At 46.0% G+C, this 25,181-nt stretch overlaps 1 protein-coding gene across 6 annotated transcripts in view; it reads right to left on the reverse strand.

The window, feature by feature from the left end:
• The window catches only part of COL26A1 (collagen type XXVI alpha 1 chain), a 169,749-nt gene that overhangs the window by 133,933 nt on the left and 10,635 nt on the right, over positions 1-25,181 (reverse strand). For 4 of the 6 annotated variants that reach the window (XM_038158302.1, XM_038158300.1, XM_038158301.1 and 1 more), the window contains exons 2-3: positions 11,769-11,891; positions 1,316-1,419 (exon numbers count right to left, since the gene is read on the reverse strand). In XM_038158302.1, coding sequence (XP_038014230.1) covers positions 1,316-1,419; positions 11,769-11,891 — 227 coding nt within the window. The remainder of the gene's footprint in view (positions 1-1,315; positions 1,420-11,768; positions 11,892-25,181) is intronic. The other 2 variants (XM_038158299.1, XM_038158303.1) reach the window with 1 other exon arrangement.

A 25,181-nucleotide genomic window follows, 5' to 3' on the forward strand; every position in this document is an offset into this window, starting at 1 on the left:
CTTTGCACCAGCAGCACCACTAAGCTGCAATAACTCACACCTGTCCAAACCTACAGGCACGAACAGGCTGCACACAGGGGCTCCTCAGGTCACCAGGCACAGCCTCAGCTCTGCCACCATCCCCAGCTCCCCTTTCCTTGCAGGGACAGCTGAAAACTCAAGCTGCACAAAGCAGCTTCTCTCTCAGCTCGCTTCTTTTAGCATTATGTTAAAATGTAAAGCTCTCTCCTGCAGACTGCAACTTTGGGTAGTTTTGCCACTTTGTAAGGGTTTTCTGGAGCTTCTGGGAAGCTATTGTTTCCTCAGCAGCCTGGAGCCAGCTGCTGTCTGCAGCCAGCACTCTTTGGGACTGTAATGAGACAACTTCCTCGTCAGAGATTTGCCTGAATTGTGTGATTGGTATTAAGATATCACAGCACAAAGAAAACGAGCACAAACAGCAGACTCAGAGATGTTGGACACCCCCACTGACCCTTCAGCAGCCAGAGACAGGCTGTGTTGACCTGATGCAAATGAACAGAAAACTCCAGGCTTAGTTTCTCCCATTCATAAGCTGTGAACTCTCAAGTCAGGTTCAGCAGGTGCCTTAATGCCTAAAACTGATACTTGGTGGAGAAGCAGGACTTGTTTCAAACCCCCAGAAGTGACAGTTAAAGTAGAAAATGTTACGAAGGAAAATGTAAAACATGCCCTATTGTGATAAAAAAGGGAAAATACTTTTTCCTTCTGCTCTGGAAAGAGCTCTGTGTTTTCCTGTGAGTGGAGAGAACTGTGTTTTCACACACTCTGTGCAACATGACTGTTACACCAATAAGTCAAGGAGCTGGTAGAAAGGGGAACCAAAGGTATTGATTCAAAGCTCTCTGGGAGCACACATTATTTATGTCCAGACCTTACAGTCATAAAATGTTTAGAAGCAGCTTCCAGGGACCAGCTTTTATTGGATACAGCAACTGATGGTGACAACAGGGACAGGGAGAAGATAACACACAAAAAGGAGAAAGCACATCTTCTGAACACACCAGGGATGCCAAGCATGAGCACATCTCTAAACAGGTCATCCCCGTTTCCCTTTTCTTTCTTTATTTCTTTCCCCCTCCCTGTTCAGGCCTGTTTGCAGGCATTCAGAAAGATCTGTTTTCCAAGACCACCCCTACAGAGCTGTATGTGACATTCAGATAACAACGCGGAAAGGAACAGGTTATTTGTTCCTGTGTTTAAGAGGTGTAGGGCACATTAAAGAACAAACCCCAGCTCAAGGCAGCCAGTCCATCCTTGCTGCTCCTAAAGACAGAGGCATTGCTGGATAACTCACCCTCCTCACAGTTGCTCCCTGTGAAGCCAGGACAGCACCTCCACTCCAGCGTGGTGACAGTTCTGTAGGACATTTTGTACGTGGGCCTGATGAGAGTCCTGTAACTAACACAAACAAGGAGTCAGCAGAGCACAGTGACCTACTCCAACAGTGCTGCTACTGATTGACAGCACATCTTCCCACCTGGATGTATCCCAGAGCACCCAGCAAACCCCAGCCACAGAAAAAGGAGTCACACAAAATATCAGCAAGGATTTATTAGAGTGTGGATGTGATTTGACAGCTTTTATTTCCCTCCTTAAGCCCTCATGCTCTGCTGGCTCTTCCTGACACCTCTTATTTCCCTCCTTAAGCCCTCATGCTCTGCTGGCTCTTCCTCACACCTCTCCTCCTGCAGGTACCACCAGCAGCTTTGTGGAGATCTCACCACTGCAAAGCCCTGCAAGTAGCAGAGATGATGACTTATTTCTCACACTCTCCCTTCATGTGGGCTTCTGTGACATTGAACAGAGGCTGGCAATAGCCTTTCCTCACTCAGCAGTAATAGTCTGCCATCTCCCAGGTGCCTTCCCTTTCCCCACCACTCAGACCTGGGATGTACCAACACATCAACATGACAGCTACATCAGGGACCTTCATGGAGCCTTTTCCCAGCTACCTGACCTGTGCCTCAATTCTCCCCGCAGGTGAAATAGGGTCACACTCCTCTGGACCACAGCCAAGGTTCTGCAGGACAGTTTGGGAGCAGCACAGCATCCCCAGGATCCCAATTACAGCATGAGCACTGCCAAGCCCCTCTGGGAACTGGAGGGTGACCTGCAGACACAGCAGGGCTGTGCAAGGCACCAGTGATTCTGAAGTCAACACAAAACAGACAGTTGCATAAGTGACAACTTTTCCTTTAAAACAGCAGCTCGTCAAAGCTGGCAACTCAGAGTTTTCCCAGTACACAGCCAAACAAGTCACTGCTGCTATTCATGAAGCTAAAAGCAAACACAGAAGTTGTACTCTACAAGTTCCCCTCAAAATTCCTACCCTTATTTAACAGCCAAAAGAATTTGGCACATAGAGGGAGAGTCTGAAGCTTTGGGATTACAGTGTTGCAGGCTGCAGCTTATGCTTGTCTCTCCAAGCCAGGCAGACACAAGCTCTGAGCACCCTGTCCCTGGGGAAGAGGCTCCTCCTGCTGAGAGCCAGAGGAGACAGAGACTGCCCCAGGCTCAGCTGGGCACAGGGGGAAAACAGAGCTGGGGGTTGCATGAATCTCATCCAAAACTGCTCCAAGGGGAGGCAGGTGTACACGCAGGACAGCACTGCAGTGGCTGGTTACTCCAAAGAGCAGTAACAAAGGCTTGCCAGGAGAGGATGCCCATGTGTGTCTTGGAAAGAAGGGAGCAGCTCAGTCGTGGTTAGCAGAGTCTTTGGGAAGCTAAATTCTCAGGAAGCTGTTTGCTGATGATTTGTGCCAGCTACCAAACACAGAAACTAAGTTCTGCTATAGCCACTGGAGAGGGTGGGCTGCACAAGCTTCCTCCTGAGCACGAGGCTGCCTGCCCTGGGAACAGCCTCACCCAGAGACAGGAGAGCAGCACAGTCTCCTGAGAACAGGATGTCCTCAGCCTTGGAGCTGCCAAAAAGCCCACCAGCCCCTGCTGATACCCACAGCAGTGATCCAGGCACTTGGCTGCTATGGGCAGCACAGAGCCAGCTCATCCCACCTATTTCTTTGCTCTTCTGTGTCCAGTGGTGCTCAGGAGTCCACAGTCGTGTGAGTTTGAGGACTCAGAGCACGCTGATGTAGGTAGACGTTCTGTGCTTTTTCACAAAGAGACCAAAGGCACAAAGACTGTAAGTGCCTTGCTGAGGGTCTCTCAGAATAGCTCTGGCAAAGCCCAGGAATTAAACCCAGGTCTCCCAACTCCCAGTCCTGGCGTTGGACTCCAGACACGTTTCCACACGTAAGCCCCAAAGCATCAGTCAGAAGTTCATGACTTTGTCACTAACACCACAGCTGGATTTGACCTTCAGATGAAAGTCTCCAGCCTTGTTACCAGTGTCCAGAGCCAGCGTGTCTCCAACCACACCGTGATTTTAAAACTATGTTTCTGCCAACACCAAGATGTTAAAACTCTTTCAAACTTCATTATGAAGTGTGGAGAGTGGCTTGAGCCAGACTGGAATTTTGGCAGCAGTTCTGTGTCGGGGAAGTAGCTCTAGTTTAATCCTCAAATGAGGGAGGACTTCTCAGGGCATGACAAGCGTGGAGCTCAGCTGTCACAGTCTACCACCCACCCTGAATTCCCTGGAAGTGTCCTGATGTGTGCAGCTCTGTTCAACATTGTACACTCAGGCATCTGAAGTGGGCCCAGCTTGCAAGTCCAGTTTGTTCTGAAGTTGCTCTGTTCTTCATAGCATCATTTTTCCTCAATTTTGTGATAAGGCACCAAGGTCTGCTGTGACCTATAGCATCACATCATGCAGATTTATCTTGCTATTCCAGGGGGGGAGCACAGAAAGCACCTTGAGCAAAGCATCACCACCATCTCACCCTTGTAGTGTTGCAACTGAAGGAGATGAAAATAATATATGGAAAAGGAGAGGGAAGGAAGATACCTGTTAAAGATCAGAAGCCCCTGAATAAAAGTGTGTTGAAAACACAAGAGGCAGAAAAAAAGATTGGTAGCAAAATAGGGAAGCCTTTCCCTTGGATGTCACTCAAGCCACAAACACTGGCACAGAAATTTGCCAAAGCAGAGGGGAAGAAGTTTGGAGGAGCCACAACCTTGCACTGCTCTGCTCCTCAGGGAGCCAAAGGATGTGCTCAGCACACAGCTCCCTTCAGCAGGAGAACTCCAAGCCCTTCATGGAGGAGCAAACTACCAGGATGTGCCACTCCACTGCAAGAGTCAGGAGTCATTTCCAGGGATTTTGCTGAGGCTTCACAGCAATATCCCAGGGAGTGGGGCAACTCCCACAGAAGAGCCCAGAAAGCTCAAGCAGTTGTTCCTAGACCAGAGCCAACACATGGCTGTCCTTGGAGCTGCCTGATCCCTGTAGGATGAGCTACACAAGCTTGTCCACATGCAATTACCTTTTGGGAAATAGCATCTCTTGCTTGTGGCTCTAAGTGACTGCCAAGGAAGTGGTAATTTGGGGAAGGAGCATGAGCTGACTGATGAACTGATTTGGGGGTACAAAGCTGTAAGTACTGGAGAGGTCAGGACACACCAAGGGATGGCAGCCAACAAATCTCACTCCTCAGCCCACAAGGACATGTCCCCCTTGTTTTCAAGGAAGTGTCACTGAACACAACAGGCACACATGACACAAGAAGGGGGAAGAGTGTCACATTCCAGGATCAAAGTCTCAAAAATCATGTCAAAAGAGACAGGGTGATCTCTGCCATGACCCAAGCAGGACAGCCTGTCACACACAGGAAATACCTTCACCCTTTCTGGATTTCCCCTGCCCTTTCACACAAACAAACAAAGCTGTTTGTGCACAAAGACCACAGAGAAGGAAGGCGTGAAACTCGTTTCCACATCACAAGAGAAGTTTTGTTACTCTGATTCATTCAGCCATTGCAGTTTGTGCTCAAGGAGACCTCAGTGACCCTCAGAGGCTTCTATTGATTTTTATTCAAGCCCCAGGTTGAAAGTTTCACCATCACTTACTGATGGGTTTCAGGATCACAAGATGAATGAACTTGCCTTTTTGACTGGCAAAGAGTCCAGAAACCAAGGAATCCAAGCTCTGGTTTGCCTGCTTCTCTCATGGCACTGAAGTCAGGTATCAACCCAGTGGGTCCAACCCCATCCATAAAACTGCCATACTGTCTTCCAGGGACCCTCATCTTCATTCCAACAAGGGTATCAAAAGGGATTCAGGACAAAGCCTGGGTAATTCCTCTAACTCTTGGTACCAATGCCCTGATTTACAGACATGCCAAAACCCTGCAACTCCCCACAGAAAATCAGAGTGTTCTGAAATCAGATTTCAAATACATCAAGTTAAGTAACCATATCTCAAAGCACTTGGAAAGAAGGGAGTTTAAGAGCTCAGAGAAGCTATCAAATATATATTTGGTTCCCAGCACCACCATGTCCACACAGACCATCCTAACCATCCTCTCAAAGCCTACCAGACACTGATTACACCAGGCAGCTCCTCTGTGAGACACAGACAAGACAACTTCACCTCAAACCAGTGCCACAGCTGATGCAGGGACAAGAAGCACCTTTGCCATCCCATTTGCACTCAGAGGCATGGTGGAGACCATCACTGTGAATCAGAGCTGTGCTCTTTTTTCCTGCAGCCCCAGCTCTTCCAGCTTCCCTACCACAAACACAGTAGTTCCCTAGGGAACAACATAACCAGAGGAGCTCCAAATATGCTCCTGCAGACATCAGATTAAACAAAAAAACAACCTGCAGCTGCAGGAGTGTTGGAGTTCATTGTGTCTTCTGTGTTTGCCAATAGGGAGGAGGAAGACTTTGTTTAGGTCTGAACATATCTGGTTCAAACAACTTAGCAAAATACTAAACCCAGGAAACAAATTGATCTACCTGCCATGCCCTGCTGTCCACAGCAATTCTTGACAGTCTCTCAGTCCCAAGAAAAAAGGGCCAAGGACACAGAGACAGATGTTTCTATGCCACCACAGAGTAATCATCAGCTCCTGCCTTTACTAACAATCAGATCTCAGTGCTGTTGCAAGCAGCACTGCAGCAGGGAGGAGGAATGCTCAGAGAATGTCTGGGCAAGATCAAAAGGCCTCAATCAGCAGCCTGAGCACAACCCCTGGAACAGGTGACCCTCCACCTGTGCCCAGGCAGCAGCACACAGCCATTGTTCAAAGCAGAGAATGCCCCTTTGTGCTACAGCTCTAATCCCACACACCCTGAGCCTCCGTCTGTCCTGTTGTAGGAGCACTGTTCATCCTGCGTTTACATCCCATGTGTGCTTCAGAGAGCAGATGCCTTTTTCCAAGCACATTTCTCTCCAAGATGAGGAGTTGTAAGGGAATTAAACACATAAAAGAGTTTATGTGTAACAGGACTTCAAATAGCAATCCTAATGCACTGGAATAAGCTCTGGGATTTATTATTCAATTGACTGGAAAGCAAGAAAGAGAGAAGGATTTCCCTGTGGCATTACTAGTTCTGAAACTGAGGGGAAACATCATCTACAGGCCAATCTCCTGGGTGACAGATCCCCAACTTCTCCTACTGACCCTGTAGCAACAGAGTTTTCAAAAGCACAGAAGACCACATTGGATGAGCCTGCAGAATTCCTTCTTTGTTATTCTACAAACCAGCTTGTAAAATCCCTCCGGGAGCAGTAATGTGTTCAATTTAAATGAAAAGAAAAAACCCAGCATTCAAAAACACCAAACAAGAATGATCCATGCAAGATGTGTAGCCTGCTTACATGAAATGCAGAGTATTTGTGATAAGCCAAACCAGCTACAATACTGAAATAAAAAACCAGGCAGTGACAGGCAGCTGGAAAGGGCATCACAGCCCAGATTTGCTGTGTTGTAAGAACACTCTTCCTGCCATCTCTCCCATCTCTTGGTGAAGTTTAAAGCCAACAGATGAATAATTCAATGTTTGGAGTTTCAATGACTCTTATCAAAGTAAGAGACCAGGTAAACCCATCCCTGTACAAGCCAGCTGTGGGTTTCCTGGAAGATCTTCAAAAGTCTCTGAAGGCAGAAGATGCTGCAGAGACAGGACACTCAAAAGCTGAAGAGAGACAGCTCTGTGACCACAGAGTACAGCAAAGCATAGCAGGAAAAAAACTCACTCAGCCTTGCCGGGAGCATTCATTTTCAAGGATGAGACAAGTAGGAGAGGAGCTGGAATCTCCCACCACAAATGAAGAACATTTCCAGAGATGAGATAGGGATTTTCCAGAGAAGATGGGGACTTTTCAAGGCATCAACAGTTTGAAGCAGAAAGTGTTTGTCTTCAGAAGGATGTAACAGCACATGATCTGCCAATGCCACTCATCCCATCCATTTACCTCCCAAGACACTACTTTACTGACCACGACAATCATACACAAATATTCTAATCAAAAGTAGGCTGATTTTGGCCAGCTAGAGTATAGCAAGAAGCTGCCCTATTGTGTCATAAAACACAGTAAAGCAGCTCTGGTTTCATCTTACAGGCGAGGTAGTGTTGCTGGCCTGAAGGCACAGGAGGTCACAGAAGCTCCAAGAACTGAATGTAGGTCCCAAATCCTTGCCTGGCCTTCAAGACCACCCTTCTGAGTGAGCCTTGAGGAGTGCAGTGTCCCAGGCAGGGCTGGACTGGGCATCCCCCTGCAGCTGCTGCAGCAAAAGGATTGCTGAGAAGAAGGGTTACAATTTGGATGCCTGGGTTTACCAGGCTGGGGACAACCATCCAGGCAGCAGAGAACCAGAGATTAGGTTCCCATTGACACCCCAAGGTAGGGACTTTGTCCCTTCCTTTAGACAGACAAATGGCACATGAGTTTGAAGCAGCCCAGGAGCTTCAGCCAGGCTGCTGCAGAGCTGCCCGTGCACCAGGAGTGTGACATGGCAAGGGCACACCTGTGGCACACAGGAGCTGAAGCCTTCACTGCACAAAGGGAGAGAGTTCAAGAACAGATCTGCTGAGGGAAATCCTCCAGCCAAGACTGCTCCAGAGCAACTCAGCACCAAGCTAAACAAAGAGCCTGGGGCAGAGGGCAAGAACAGAGCAGCTCATCCCAGCCCAGCCCAGCCAAGATGATGACACTCCTGCTAAAGCAGCTTCCTAGGAGCAAGTGAATGGACAGCAAGGACATCCCACAGCCTGGGCTGCAAGGCTGGGATCTCACAGATCCTCCTCTGCCAAAGGCTTGACCCTGAGCTGCAGTTTGTGCAGTAAGGGAAAGAAACCCCACAAGAATGAATGGGAGACAGGAAAGGGATTAAATCCTGTCTGGCCCCAGCGATGTCTGCTCGTAAGCAGAGTCTCTGTAGCACAGAGCCCCTCTCAGCTGTCACCACAAGTCTGAGAGATGCCTTTTTCCTTGGCTGACATCCCTTTTGCTAGCGAGCAGCCTGATAAGGGGTGCTGGCAGAATGAAAGCTCTCCCAGATATGGCTGACTCCTGTAAACAAGGAGATGAAAACAGTTTGTTTCAAATCACAGCTGGGAGAAACACTATAAAGGCAAAATGGTGCCAATGGCTTGCTGACACATTGCATTGCTTACAGTCACACACAACACTCTGTGCCCTTCAATTCAAGCTCAGGCACCACAAACCTACCTGGAGAAGAACAGGAGAAGGCCAAACAACACTTCAAATTTACTTTCTTAGCAACGAAAAGCAGATATATTTATATTACCTGAACAACTGCAGGGATATAGAGAACAAGAACATTTTTAGCCACTGACCAGACCTGGAACGAGCCTGACCTTGCGTGAAGCCAGACTTCCAGAAATTCCAAAAAGAGAGGCTGGTACAGACAAGGTAAGGAGGAAACAGAAACAAGTAGGGCAGCCAGGCTGAGTTTTGTGCTTTGTTCATTTTCTGCAGGGATTTTCAGAGACCTGTTGAAGGAAGTTGTACAGCTTGGTGGCTGATAAACTCTTACAAGCCCCTTTGAAGCCAGTTTCTTAACAGGAAAAGCACTATACTGCCTTGTGACTTTGGGAACTGGTTTTCCTTATTTCTACCCTTTATACACGAGTTTTCATCTCAAAACAGGAGATGGGGTTTACCTGAATTACAAGAGAGATTGGTGGTTCCTAAAAAGACAATACTCATTTTGGTGAGAGAGGGAGGAAAAGTATTTTTGCTAAAAAAAAAGTAGTTTTAGAACTTCAGCTTGACTCCGAGAAAAAAGAAAGCCACTTCAAGCATCCCTATGGGCTGGCAACAAAACAGTGCTAGGCTGCTGTGTGCTCAGAAAACAACACCTCTGACACACAACCTGGCTCAGGGTACCAAACATTGCCCACAGCAGTCACACATCACAAGAGTCATCATTTTCAGCAGCTGTTTTCATTCTCTTATCAAAGTCAGGTGCATTGCTGAAAACAAACAACCAAAAGGTGTCTTGGCTGGGGATAACTTATCCAACAGCCCATTCAACTCTCAGGATCTCAGATCCCACCTTTGTTGTCACTCTTTCTTGGGGCTTTCCCTTTCAGACAGTGGCAGTAGGAGAAATTATCAAGGACCTGTTTTACCTCTGATGAAAGTGGATGAGTTCCAGAATTTTGTCAGCAGCTTCCTGAGAGGTTCTTGGGAAAGAGGTGCAGGGTCTTTCTCTACTTTATGCAAGAATGTCATGCAATATGTGCCTAGAGGCATACAGGCATTTCCCTGGAAGGGTTCCATCCTCTTGTCCTGCATTTCCTCCCAGCCCAAAGGGAACAGAGCATTGATGTCCTCCCATCTCTTCAAGAAGATTTCTCCATAGTGATCATCTTCCAAAAATGCAGCTCCTGTTAGCTGAGCTTTCACCAGCTGAGATCTTGAATATTTAATAACCCCAGCATCTTTCCATGATATTTTCACACAGAAAGAAAAATTGAGATGTCTTCTGCTGTTCTGCATTGTCTCCAAACAATTGGACTCATCAGGCAAACAAACTAAACTACATTTGAAACTGAAAATGTTCCATGAACAATGTCACAACAGCACACACTACTCCTAAAGTCTCTGGGTTAATGTAAGAATCAATGGCATCAATCAACTGCAGGGGCCCACAAAAAGAATTTTTACTAATAACATGATCAGATGTTTGGTTCTTATGAAATTCCAGTTGTGTTACTAACGAAAAATAAGTAAGATTTTTGTCAAGTTTAGGAGACAAGGTGAAAGCTCACAAGTTTCTAATGACAATTATGTGCCTAAAAAGCCTGGGAAATTAAAAAGCTTCAACAGAAGTTTGGCCATGACAGTGTGAAATATGAAGTGTTTCAACCACAGCCTTGCATAAAGACAAAAGAGACACCAAAGCAGATATTTTACAAGTGAAAAAACTGAGACTGACCACTGGCCAAGTGGAAACTGGAGAACCAACAATGGGAACAGCCCCATGCAAGATGTGAGTTCTAGATGAAGTGTCACAAGAACAGGGAGGTGGGACTCAGCCTGCAGTCACCTTCTGGCCAGGTTATCAACCACAGGAGGACCTCAACCAGTGCCCTGTGGGTGAATTGGTAACAATAACAATAAAATGACTGAGCTCTGTGAGCTAAGTTATGGCTTGTGTATTTGGGAAATTGTTTTAGAAGCTAGGTGCAAATTTAGAGCACAATGGCTTTTTTGCCCCAATTCCCAGCTGGGTGGGTAACACTATCCTGCTCTGAGAATGCCTTTCAGAGAAGGCAAAGCACAACAATGCAGACATTTTACTGAAAGGTTGTAGCTGGGGACAGCTATTTCACACTTTTTTTTTTCCTTCTTACATGTAGGTTCCAAGGCTATAAATGATCAAAAGGAAAAGCAGGCTCAGGGCAAGTTTTTGACACGTAGCTGTTTTTTTGTTTCTTGTCTGAGGAGAGGACTTTCTGTTTTGAGTTGTCTTTAAAGGGTACTGAAATCCAGGAAGTCTAAAGAAATTCCACCCTGAAAGATACAGGGCACATTACCTTTGTCCCCCATTGCCTGTAAGAGATTTGATCACAGCTTTCCAGTGTATGTGATCAATATTTCCACTACAGCCCTGAGTATGGGGACTTGATACCAAAAACTCCCACAGGACCACTGACCCAGCATCCCTGCTCACCCTGAACATTTATCTGCTTTCATGCCTGACCAGCAGCAGCCTCCTGTGTGGAGAAGCACAAACTGGCACTACACCCTCAACTAAACTGTTTCACATAACTTGTCCTAATACTGATGTCTTTGAATTGAACTATTTGTCCCCAGGCATAATTTGCTCCCCTTTTGTAAATGTAACTGATGTTGTCACATAACTTCTACAATAGAAGTTAGTTAATGAAAAAGAGAACTTTATATACAAGCCTCTTGTGTAAGATTATATCACCCAAATAAATAGGCATTAGGTAGGTGGAAAATGTATATTATGTATATTATAGATAATATTATAATTATAATTATTTAAATATTATAATTATAATTATTATATGTATAATAATTATTATTATTTTATACATTCCTGTATAAAAGATGTAATATTTTACCCCTCAGTGTGCTTGATTTGGGGGAACCTCCACCTTGCACAGAATAAACAATGTCTCCTGTCTAAATTAGACCTGTGTTTAGAGAGCTCCTAAAGCTGGAAACAATGCTACACTTACCTTCACCTGTGATTTCCCTGCAGTTATCACCAGTGGTGTTCTTCAGTCACAGCTCCCCAAAGCAGGACATCCCACCTGCCCCTCTCTGCAGCACTCACCAGCCACCCAACCCAAGGGGAAGGGCAGGAGGATTGGGCAGTATGAGACATGAAGATTTTTACCTGACTAAGTTGGCACAAGGTCCTGGCCAGCGGCAGCTCTGATAAACTCTCTGGATCACCGTTTCTGACCCGTTCTGCACCTGGCAGGAGACTGTCCTTGTGACTGTGTAGTGACACCAGTGCCTGCAGAGAGAGAGGACACACGTTAGTGAGCCCCAGTGAGACAACAAGGGAACCAGAGTGAGACAACAAGGGAACCAACACACGCCAGACTGCAGGAAAAACAGACCAAGAATCTGGGGGTGGGGTGGTTTCTTCTGCCAGCCATAGCCAGGCTAACTTGCAGTCTTCACTTCTCACCCCACCCTCTCCTTCCAAGAGCTGCAGAAAGATTCCCAGCTCCTGCCAACCTGGACCACAGATCCAGTAATGCCTCTTGCTTGGTTGTCAGAGGCCAGAGTTTTACAGTGCATAATTTAGTTCTGTGACTTATCAGAAACAATAGGACTTGGGGAAAAAAAAAAAGACATGTTCCAAATCTCCTGATAGTCAGCTCCCATTGTACTGGTCTTAATTCCACCCTGCTTGTTATGGTATCATTCCCCAGCCTCCCACCATTCTGAACAACAGCAGAGTAGGAAAATTCTGCTTTTTGGTGTGGTGGAGTTCTCTGTCAGCAGGGCTCGAACAAGCTGGTGCTGAACAAGTCCTGTTGTTGTCCTGCTGAGGTTACTGCCTAAAATTGGGCAAGGGAAAATGCAGGGGAGGGAGGGAAGGATAAGTATCTCACACTGTCTCAAGAGAGAGACAGACCCCTCACTGCAAGGTGTATGAGACAGAAGCAACTGCAGTGTCAGCACAGGGAATTCAGACCTAAAGACCCTTCAGGGACCTTCTCTGGAAAAAAAAAAAGAAAAAGTTTTAGGTTCCGGTGACATGCTTGAGGGGATACAAAAAATTCCCCCCTTGAAAGCATTGCTCATTTTGCCAAATACTGGCACAAGTTTTTGTGAATGTTTTGGTGTGGAATGTTTTGTGATGTTTTTGTACATCAGTGTAGTTAACAGGTTTGAGAGTGACTTTCCTACTGACTGGGGATCACTGAATTGGGGTCACTGTGGGACATGGAGACACCAGCTTGTGCTCCAAAACACACCCAGTGCTTGTGTAAGCTTTCCATGCTGAACCAGAGCCAGAGTCCTGGCTCCTCATCTATCTTAAAGCAAGAGCCCTCAATTGAGCTGATCCCTTAGCACCACAGTGACTCCCCAGCCTTGCACACCAAAAATCAAAGTGGAAATGCACCTGCACATCCCCTTCTCCTTCCCTAAACCACCTCCTCTGCGTCAGTTTGATTTCTCCAGAACACGCCATTTACAGCATTTGTTGCTTTTTCCCCCTTTTTGCATTCCCCTCCCATCTCCACAGGAATCCCTGCTCTCTGGATAGCTCCCATTTCCATGAATAGGAGGCACAGATGCCAGGACCACATGGGGCCAGCAGGCTGCTTGCTGACCCTTGGGCTACAGCCGGCCGGGAAGGCTGGGACACCCAGGGAGGGGTGGCTCTGTGCCACTGCCACGAGCCCAGCAGCAGGGACAGGGCTCAGCTTGCAGCTTTCCTTGGGACACTGCTCCTGCTCACCATAAACCTTTCTGAGATTCCTCGGCAGGGATTGTGCACTGTGGGCACGCCTGATGCAACCCCAGGTGGGCAGGGAGGTCTTTGAGAACCACTTATCTCAGACTTGTCAGGGATCTGTGCTGTATAATAGGATTCAGGACTGTGGGCACACCTGAGGTGACCCCAGGTGGGCAGGGAGATCTTACAGAACCACTTATTTCAGATCTGGCAGGGATCTGTGGTGTGTAAATAGGGATCAGGCACTGGAGTACCCAAATGTCTCTACTGACAACTGCAGCATCAAAACAAGGGGGGGAAAGATAAAGTTAGTGAAGCTTCAGATCACATGATGACATCAGATCCTTTAACGGGCTCAACAGAACTTCCACACAAAGTTTAGGGAGCAGGACCAGGAGAAACAGCAAGAGCTAAAGGCTGAAAATGTGACAATTCAGTTTTCTTTTACCCCTCATTTGCACACTTAGTGCAATCAGCCATTTGGTCTCTCCAAGCCTCAGTCATGGGGTTTGTCCTGACCGGGGTAATATCTCCTCATTCCATGGGAACAACCAGTTGAGCACAGAAGGAAAAGCAGCCAGGAGAAAGGGTGAGAACGAGAGGGAAATTCACAGCCCTGCATTCACAGAATTACCAGGTTGGAAGAGACTTTGAAGATCGTCAAGTCCAACTCAGCCCCAACACCCAACTCAACCCTGGCACCCAGTGCCACATCCAGACTTTGTTAAACACATCCAGGGATGGGGACTCCACCACCTCCCTGGGAGAAGCATTCCAGTACTTTATCCAGTACTTATCTTTCCGTGAAAAACTTTTTCCTAATATCCAACCTATATTTCCCCTGGCACAGCTTGAGTCTGTGTCCTCTGGTTCTGTCAGTGCTGCCTGGAGAAAGAGACCAACCCCACCTGAGCACAGCCACTTTTCAGGGAGTTGTAGCATGATAAGGTCACCTCTGAGTCTCCTTTTCTCCAGGCTAAACACCTCCAGCTCCCTCAGCCGTTCCTCATCAATCACTACAGGAAGTGAGAAGCTCCCCGAGGCTCTCCATGCTTTGCCTTCCTTGCCTGAAGCCATCACCTGGGTTTGCCAGGCTGAACATGACTGGCAGCTCATGGCAGGGTAACAGATCCTTAACTCAAATCCAGGGACAAATCCACCTTCCTGCGCAGGGTCACAGAGGGAGCAGTGACAGTGATAAATCACCTCTTATCAGCACATTTGTCACCTCTTCTCTAAAGAAGAAACACCAGTGTGGGCATAAAAAAAAAAAGGGGCAGACCCCAGAGATACTCAGCTAATCAAATGTGAACACAGGTTTCTCCAACTTCTCTCTTTACCAACAGAAGAGAGAGTTTGGTTACAAAGGTACCCACAGCCAGGAGTGAAAGGTACATAACACTCTTGGGTTCCCATAAATAGCATCATTTTCCTACCAATACAAATTTTAGGGGTTTTTACTGTGGCACACAGGCAGGTGAGACAAAAACAGGAACACAGCTGGTCAAGGATGCATTAGGACATCCAGCTTGGAACTCAGTGCAGATAAAATAGCACAGTGATTACAACAGAAAGAAGACAGACAAACAAAACCATCCCAAGACTTCTCTTTGCAAGCCAAAAGTCAGCAAGAACAGCCTCCAGAATGCAAGCAGGCTTCAGACAACGTGACGAAAGGCCTCATCATGGCTTACAGAGATTATAAATGACCCTTTATATTATACACAGATGCTAGGAAAGAAGGTTTAGGACTTTTACTGGCATGCATCCAGGATGGCAGAGAATATATTGCTGCTTATTCAAAAACAATATTCCAACCAAGCAAACAAAATGATCCAAACAGCAGCTCCTTTAGGATCTCATGCATGCTCATCAGCAGCATATTTAGTGTGATGTTCTGCAGCATCCCATGGAAGTGGTCCTTGCTCAGAGAGAGGAGTTTCACTTGGTCCATTTCCTCCAGCTGTTTCCAAAGAAACACCCCCTCCTCTCACACCCTATTTAATTCTTGGAAGACTTTCACAGACAACAGAGGATCTGCAGATCATGGCCTGCAAGCTGCTGATTTAGACAGTTTCCTTCTGGGGCTACAGACCCAGATATCACGTCTTGATCCCAGCTGACAAAATGTTTTTCAAGAGGGAATAGGGGTGTTGATGCCAGCAGCTATCTAATCACATTCACTGTGTAGGTTCAGGATGTTACTGTGGACCCTTCAGGCTAAATGGAACAACAAAATCAATAGCTTGCTTCCATTTGGAGATAGTCTGCAAATTCCTGCTTGGAGCTTGAACAGACCCCTCCCTCAGCAGATGCTGAGAGGGGCCTACCCTCTGCTGACTCAGCAAAAGCAGTGATGGCTTTGGGCACCTGGACACTGGAGGACACAAGAAATCCTCACCTTCCAGAGTGCATGGGGAACAGCCTGAGAGGCTCTCACAGGGCACCCAGGCTTACTCAGAAAGCTGGAGGTGCAGTTTGCTTCCATAGGCAGACACCAGACAAAGCCATACCTGAACCTCACTGACTTTCTGGACCTCCTGCACCCCTCAACAAAAGCTTATTTGGACTCATAGTTCACCCCTGGAGATTCTGGACGTTTTTACAGCCTGTCATCCAACAGTGAGAGAGAAAAGGGATTGCAGAAAGTAGAGAAGTGTAAGGTAACATACAACCCAGCTAAAACACTGTAGGTTCCAGAAGAGCCACACGCTCACATATCAAAGCTTAGTTCTGGATAGCATAGTTAGAGCAATCACTTTATGGATGGGAAGACACTGACAGGAAACTTCATCTTCCCTCCCTTCTCAGCACTGGGATTTGCACAGTGTTCCCTAAGCTCACAGGGTGCATAAGGGATCTATCCATCCATCAGAGCACTCACTCCACAACACACAGAGCCATCCCCAAAAGCAGTGTTTGCTTCCTTCCTAGTCCAAACTGCTCACTTTTTCCAAGCTTCTCTTCATCCTGGGGGTCCCTGGAGGACGTTCCAGGTGGTTCACTAGAGAAAACCTGTTAGCTGGCTCTTAGTGCCCCATTTCACTGGAGAAGGGATCACAAAGTGAGCAGTGTCAGAGCCACTGGGCTGAACTGATCAGGACCCAGCAAAGGCGGGTGAGTCGATTGTGCAGCTCAGGAATGGAAGTGGCTGCATTCCTGCCTAATCACCTCTTTCAGAGGGGTGACAGTTCAGCACCACACACAAACCCAGGGCTGCCTGCCCTGCTAGGGACAGACCTACAGCAGGCACCACCTCCCCCACAGGAGCTGTGGGCTGATGCTCTCACTGGACTGAAGGACACGGCTCCGGCTCTCAAAATCCGTGGTCTCCCAGCACACCATGCTCCCACCAGCTCAGAACTGCTTCCAGCAGATACAATCCTCCCAGCTGGGCTCTGCACAAAGCCATCTGTAGAGCTGAGCGAAATGGAGATTTGGTGTGGGCTTGGTAAAGAGTTAACTGGACAAGCCAGAAGGAAGAGAAATCTTTCTGAGAGTGGGAGAACACTTAATATGCAGGATAGTTTCATCAGCACCTGTTCATATGTCTGGGCACAAACTGACCCTCCTCACTCTCAATAAATATCACAGAAGTCTCTCAGGAAGGTTGGCATTTCTGATGCTTGTGATTTCCCCTAAAGCTTTGTCCTGTGTAAACAACTGCACTGAATTATCTTTTTGTTTCCATAAGGATAACACACTGTGTGTTATACTTAGCAGAGATCAACATTTAGGGCACAGAAAACAGTAGGAGTGTTTTGATAACTAGGTAGATTTCCCCAAGTTTCCTCATAACATTTTTCACTGGAGCTATCAATTTCCCTGCAATCCTAGTGAGGAATTTCAATAAAATCAGAAGGTCACTGACTTTCACTGGGAAAAAGTTGCTGTTCTGACTCAATGAAAGCAAACTGTGCCCTTTTCTCTGTGTAAATAGTACAGCATCCCATTTGCTCTGCTAGAACAGCAACCCATACACTTTGTGCTGGAGCCCAGCATTAGGAGGGGTTAGTTATTTATATATTCCCTCGAGGCCAGGAGCAGAAGTTGCCCTTTACATGCCAAGAAATCCAAATTCAAAGGCTGCCAGGCTCTCTGGGGTATCTCTTCCTGAACCATCCACTTCTATAAAACTACATTATTCCTTTCTTATTCATAAATACACCCATCCCTGAATGTGCTTTCATTCTCATCAGGATCAAGTTTACCAGCTAATTCAGTTGGCTGGGACCAGGTTGCTCTTTACTGCTGTGACCTGGCTAAAGAGGAAACTATCCCATCACATGTTACTGGAAAGCTCAGATAAAAGCCAAGTTGGGCTTAAGTTTCCCCTGTTCTTGGCTGTATTCATGCTCTCCCCAGGTAACTAGGTTTTAGGATCAAGGCTGTCATCCAGCTCGTTGTCCAGCTACAAAATTCAATTGTAACCAGCAGTCTCCACACTATTGGAATGTTCAGTGTTGATGGATTGATTCAGGATTGCCTGTAGATAGATGGACCTTTGCTAAGGAATCCATGAAAGACCACCTGGCAGGGGTGAGGGGCTGGCTGTACACAAGCTTATCATGGCATGGTTCAGGTCAAAGCAGATTCTGCTCCTCCATTACAAAGTTTTAAGAGGCCTGCAAGTCAGAAGCCACGACAAGCCACAGTAATCTTGTTGTCAATATTGATGTTTTACGCATGCCTTACTCCCACTAAGCACTTCATAGTCACTAATAGAGGTTACCCTGACTCCTGCAAAAAAAGGGAGAAAAATCTCTGTAACAGCCCATTCATTTTGGGAAAGGAATAAAACTGGAAGGCTGCTGGTGTTTCTGAAGCCAGACAGCAGCAGCCATTTGAAGCAGCAGAGAGCCAGAGGCACGAACAAGAATAAGACAAGTTCCAGGTCTCCCACTCCGCTCTCTTGGTCAGACAAAGATTGGAAGGAACTCCAACCTCTCTGCACACACCACCACTCCACCCCCACAATAAGAGTCTGAACAAAGTGGCCATAAAAATAAGTTCTGGCTAGTAGAGTAAGATGGGACAATTTATCTAGGAACCTCCCAATAGCATAACCCTTCCCCAGGGGGGCAATACGTTCTGTGCTTTGTGCACTTCAAATACTCACTTGCCAGTAACAGCCTTAAGTTTTCCCACACAAAGTGTATTATCAGAGCCTGCTGAGGGACTTTAGTCCTAGAGGAATCTTCACCTGAAGAGGAAAACACAGTTCAGTCTGCACAACAGCTTCAGTCTTCAGCAAGTTCTGCAGCCACGCACATTTAACTGTGCTTTCCTTGCTTTGTTTTATGCAGGGATGACCCTCCACAAACCACTGCCCTGAGGGATGGTTTGGAAAACCATAGGAAAACTGCACAAGATTTTACATTATCCTCCTGTAGCCACTGAAATTACAGGGGCTAAGGGAAAACCTCTCCCTATTGGAATTATTAAACACCTAGAAGCAGCATAGCTAAATACCAAGGCACATGTGTGCAACTCTTCTTCAGAGACAAGGAAGGATCCAGCTCCCAGAGCCACATTCAGCTCCTTCAGCCATGAGAACATTCCTCTTCTCTTCTAACTTTCAAACTCATTCACTAGGCACTGCCAGCTGCTGCAGCTACTGCAGGAGCAGTCTGGAGATAAGAACACTCACCTGTTACACACCCTTGGTCCACTTGTAGAGCATCAGCACTGATATTAATGAAGGATAGAATAGAGGGAGATGAAGAGTCAAGTGTTGATCAGGCAGGGAGTATCAGAAACAAATTGATCACATTCAAAACATGCCCCTCTGAGCCTACATACCTGTTTGTGTGTGTCCAAGGGCAGAGGGCACAAGGAATATTCCTCCAGCATAAAGTCCCTCTATTCATACCCAGTACCTATCTCCTCTCAGTTTGCCAGTGCCATGTTCCAACTGAATCAAACCATAAATATGGTTGACCTGAAGCATAATTACCTTCAGCAGTGAAATGAAAGAAGTTAGTCCATGACTGAGTGCTCGGAAATAAAAGGGGGCTTCACCCCTTTGAAGTTCTTTGCTTTTACAGACATTCTTTTACACACTGCAATGTTTTGCTGCTCCCTCCCATGAGCTTATCACAATCGATGAGAAGACAGTAGTTTCCAGTGTTCACAGAGGGAGGAAAGAGGAAATGTACAAAAATATCCATGGAATCTTTGTTAAATTAGACTGACTTGATGGAATTTGGCATTTGATATCCATGCAGCGTGGAAATCATGCACAATTACAACCAAGTATGTCATTTTTGCAACATTAAAAGCTGCTTGAATTAGAGCCTTTCAAAAGAAGAACCTGAGTCTAAACATTTTTGCACAGCTGGATAACATGGTTGTAGATAGGTCTAACACCTCCATACTGTGAATACATCCATAGAACTGGTTTGTTCACTCCTAAAAAGCCTGACCTTGAAAGGAGGGGTGGGATCACAGGGAAAAAATCCTTAAGACCTTGATTGAAAGTAGAGAGCTGGGATTTGGCAGTAGGGGTTTGGCAGACCAACTATTTGTCTGAAACAGATCCTTGTGGTCAAAGTCTACATTTGGTACTTGTCTGTGTCCTCTGATGGTCTGATCTAGAACTGGTTGAGGACAGTTACCCTGATCCTCATTATGAGCACCAGACTAACTTTGATAAAAGTCAGTATATCTGAGTTTACAAAAATTCATTCAGAATTAAACTCTAAATTTGATTTAGCAAGAAGTAGAATGTGAATTTTAAGTAGAAGAACAGGGTACTGACACACACCTGGAGCTTGTCTCCAAAACCTTTGCAGAAAAGAAAACATTAAGAAAAGCAGTATAAGGAGTCACTGACCCTGTCAGAACATCCTGTGCTTTACTACTGCTCCTGTTGTGGCTACAACTGCTCCTCCATCATCCACAAAGGCAGTGCCCATGGCTGTCTTTAATTCCCCTTGTAACAAAACACTTTGCACAACTCAGTCCTCCAAAAGGGACAAATCAGGCTCCTGCTGGTTTCAGCATCTCCTTAAATCCCACCCTTTGCCCTACAAAGCCTGTATCTGCATCACCAGCCAATCTGCAGGGATTGGACAGGGCCTACTCCCAAATCTGTTTTGTTTTTATGCTTATAGAGCTCTGTACAGACAACAGAGCATCTTTGTGCCTCCCATTCAGCCCTCCGGTGCCAAACTCCCAGCACTTACCAGCAGCAATGAATGCCACATGCATGACAGGAACACAGGCACTTGGCCCAAATGAAGCAGTGTTTTTCATTACATTATACTGGCACCAAAAACCACAAACTACAGCAAGAACAAAAGGCAATGTCAAAAGGACAGTGTTGAGTGTATAAAAAAAAAATAAGATGGCATGATCAAGCTTCCTACTATTGCATGATGTTAATCTGCTCATGTAACATGCATGTTTTGGGCTTTTCCTGGAGCTGAACAGTTGGGATATTGCTGCACTGGAGAAGGTACATCCTTTTGATAGCTAGAAACAAACACAAAGAAAAACATGTATTGAAAGAGATCCCACAGACAGCACATTGCTTTCTCTTTAGGGCAATAGAGTTGTGTTTTCCTTATGTTTTCAACTGTCAGAGCAGTGAGCCCCAAAAGGTGTCAAAAATCAGATTAAAGTATCAGCTTCAGATTCACAGGTTGCGACTGGAAATACCTGCATAGCTGTGTGAGGTAAACTGAACCCACAACTCTTCCAGCAGCACCTCTTCCACCTGCCCACTTCTCATTTCCTGTGGCACATTACAATTTCTTCAGTCTAGGTCTTCAATTTGGTCAGCAATTTGTAAAGGAATTTGTGGGCTCTGGTGTACAAGGGACTACACAGCAGACATTTCTAAGTAGTGACCTACCATGTGGTTGTCCATCCCTGTAGGGAACAGGATCTCATGAGCCAAAGGCACCTCTTCCAGAGTGAAGCTGCAGCAGCTGTGCAGGCTCAGCTGCACTGCACAGCACTCCTGGTTCAGGTGACTGCCAAAGAGCCAGACATGACACCAACCCCACTGAAACCACCAAGGGAACAGCCTTTCCTCAAGTGCAAGAAAACCCTACAGTTTTCTGATGTTTCCTCTGCTGGAGGAGGTGATTAGAAACAACAGGCCAGTCTAGACAAATCCATCTTCTTATTTTGCTTGAAGACCAACAATTTCTCTTCTTCCTTTTATATATCTCGCATTAGCCACTTGCGTTCAGTGAGGCAGCTGAAGATCAGGTACCTGTGAGCCAGCATTTGCACCAGGCCTGAGACAAGACTCCTGCTGGTGCTCCAGGAAGATTTTTTTTGGGGACAGCTGTACCCCATGAACATGTCAGCACCTCAAGAGCAAAGCACTTTTCTCCAGTAACTGCTCTACCAATGTGCCAGGTCATCTGAACACCAGTCTGTGCCCTGTGCAGTACATAAATTAGGCTGTTACCCCCAGCCCAGCTCAAAGATTCCCAGGATGAGCCACATAAGACCCAGCTCAGTCAAAACAAAGCCTTGGAAAACTTTTCTGCCTGGGTATTCAAAGTGTTAATCAGCCCGAAAAACAAACCCCAAAGTCTGTGTGTTAATTTGCTATTTAAATTGAAAACTTTTTATTCCATGTCTGCCATGTCTGGCACAAGGCTGTCCTGGGCGTTACTACAATAAAAAATAATTTGGAAAATAATCCTATTGTTCCAGTCACACCCATGGGAGTTTCATGTGTAGGGAAGTAGGAACATCAGAACTGAGATCTGTCCTGTCATCAGAGAGCTGAGTTTGCCCTTTACAACAGTCAGTTTTTATCCAAGGGCATATTGAGAGCAGGATCAGAAGCTGAGCTAAGGCAGGAGGATGTATCAATGGCTTTATGGTTAATAAATTCCAACTTGCACAGGCTAAAAAACTCTTAAAAACCACTATTAGTGTAGCAATAACCTTTACAAACACATGTTCACATCCATGGGTGTTAGTTTATCACATCTTTCTCTTCCTTGCCTCCCTCTCAAGCCAGTCCTTCCCAGAGCCCATGTAAATGAAGTGAATTGCTCTAGAACACCTCCTGGTTGCCAATGACCAGCCCTTCCAAAGAGCCTCCTCTGCACTAAGTAGAGGCCTCATTGAAACCTCTCTACAACTATGGCATGGCTGGGATGAGGCAGCTCCAGGCACAACAATCTGCTGTACCAGCAGCCTCCTTTTCACCTTCCTCCAGACTCCCATTCTTACACTCTCCTGACTGCACCCATCCAATGCCATAAAAAATTACCCCACAGGCTTTGCTGTAGCTCAGCTCCTTGCACACAGAAGTCCCAAACCCCTGCTGGTGAGCACCCAGTGCTGCCTCACCAAGTTCCAAACTCACTCTTCAGCAGATGGTGTGTTTTAATCACACAGAACCCACTACACTTTGATATCTGTCTCCAGACAGACTGTAAAGAGACAGCAAGAAACTAAGTGCTCTACCTAACTATTTCCAATGTAAAAGGTTTGTTCTGCTTTTAACACAGCTTCCTAAGCTTTCACTGGTTCTGGAAGCAGTCACCATCCCTCATTTCTAGCCAAGGACAATTATTTGTATTCTCCTTTTAAACCCTGCTGTAACCCAGTTTGTTCATTAGAAATAAAAAAAGCTTAAAAAAAAGAAAGCCTTTCTCTTGTGAACGGAAACACTAACACCTTTCTCTGTTATTAAAAAATTCTTGAGCAATCTACAAAACTGCTTTAGTGCCTCAGTGCTTCGGAAGCCTCTGTTTGGAAGGGAGGAGATCTACATTTCAGTATCCAGGTGGAAATGGGTTTGATTTGGCCAAGTAATAACAGCTGAAAAAAAAAAAAATCCTCCATAGCCTGTGCATGCACTGTAGATTCCTTAGGAATGATAACACTGCCTTGAAACATTCCCGAGGAGACACGTGGGAAACCGGATGGGGAGAAAGCAGCACTGAGCAAGAGAGGGGACAGCAGGAGGTCTGAAGGAGACACAGGCATTTGGTCAGAAAAATTCCTGCCCAGTTCTGTGCAGAATTGTACAGCAAACTCCACCAGATGGAGGTTTGCAGGGTTTCTTTGGTGGTGGTTTAAGTTAGAAGTTTCCTGCCAATGCAAAAGGACAGGGCAACCTAACTGCACCACCATGGCAAAGTGCAAAACTCCACAACTTAAAGCATTTTAACCACAAATTGGTGAAAATGCCACCTGATGCCCACAAGTGAACCAAACTCCTAAAGCAAATGTTTCACAGGCATCCTTCATCCTTCTGCTGGGAATGGGAATGCCTGGAGTTACTGGTGAGAGGGTCTTGGCCTATGTGTGCAAAGGAGAGGCTGACACTAAATACATTAAACACACAATACTGACAAGAGCTTGGGGCAAATTCAAGGCAAAACCATTAAAGAGAGATTAACTTTTTTTTTCCTCTTCTCCTATTTACACACATTTCTTCCATCAGAGAATGAAGAGTGACACAAATAGCATGCAAGATAAAAGTTTGATTTAAAACAAGCAGTTATGACCTGAATTTTATTAATGGGTGACAGTTCTTCTGTATTTCTGGTACCTTTTACATGGTTTGGGAACATCTTAATGTTGTTTTACTGGCTGAGGTCAAACCAGCAAACCTGAGAGTGACACACAGCAACAACTTGTGTTTATTACTCACTCAGCATGTACACAAACATCCTTCACACACAACAGCTCCATCTTGTTTGTGGTTTTTCCTCCCTCATACAAACATACATGAGAGTTTTCCTCTACACCTTTCACTACATTGGAGAAATCTTTCCATGCATTGTCGCTGCAAAGGATAGTGCCAGGCTGAGCCACCCTGGAAGCAAAGCCAGCAGGTGCCATTGCCACAACACTTGCTTGAGCCATTTCTAAGCAGGTATAGAGGGATATATGGACACTGCAGTGCTGAATATCACAATAAATGGCTGTGGCAGACTCACATCACAGCAGAAAAAAGATGGTTTGATTTTCACTAGAAACCACTCTCATTCACAAATCAAGAAGTTTGGTACAACCTCAGAGCACAGAGTGACAGAACAACTCTTGAACTGGTTCCCCTTGCTGGAGGTATGTCCATGGGAACAGCCAGCTCACCTATCCAGCTGTTACTGGCAACACTTGAGCCACAAGCCCGTGGGAAGTGAGTGATTCCAGTCAAATGCTAGTGTGGGGTTTGGTGTTCGTCCTTGTGGTGGTGTTTTTTGGCTGGTTGGTAAAAAAATCCAACCAAACAGCAACAAAAAAAACCCCCAAACCACTCCCACACATGGAGGTGCCCTGCAAAGCCAACCTTGCTTCCACAGGAATGCTGAGATCCAATCCATCACCCAGACACAGGCAGCACAAGATGACTCCCAGGCTCAGCCAGGACACCAGCTGAAATGTCCAGCACAAATCAACCCAGTTTCTAACTGCATTCAAGTCAAGAGACAAGCTGGGATGATTCCTATAATTTCCATATTCCCACTTTTCTCCTCTGTCTTCCCAGCCACTGTACAGATACACAGCTTCACCCTAACCTTCCTAAAACTTATGCAGCAACTTCTCCAAATGGTACCTGGGAGCTGAAAGTTTACCTTCAGCAAAATTCCAGTCATTTGCAGAAGCTACTTTGAAAACCTTCTAGTTCAGACGCCAAGAACCACTTGGCAAGGCCTGACAGACATAATTAGAGAGCTTGATTGTTTCAAAGGACATTACCCAAGAAAATTAGTATGTTGCTGTGGTTCTTGAAATAAATTTACAATGGGTTTGGTTGCAGAGGTCTTGCAAGGGTTTTAGCAGACTTTTAATTACAGTATCGGGCCTCAAGTATTTTTCTAGTGCTTGGCAATATGAGATCCTATT

This window comes from Motacilla alba, chromosome 19, assembly GCF_015832195.1.
Source record: "Motacilla alba alba isolate MOTALB_02 chromosome 19, Motacilla_alba_V1.0_pri, whole genome shotgun sequence".
Taxonomy (NCBI): domain Eukaryota; kingdom Metazoa; phylum Chordata; class Aves; order Passeriformes; family Motacillidae; genus Motacilla; species Motacilla alba.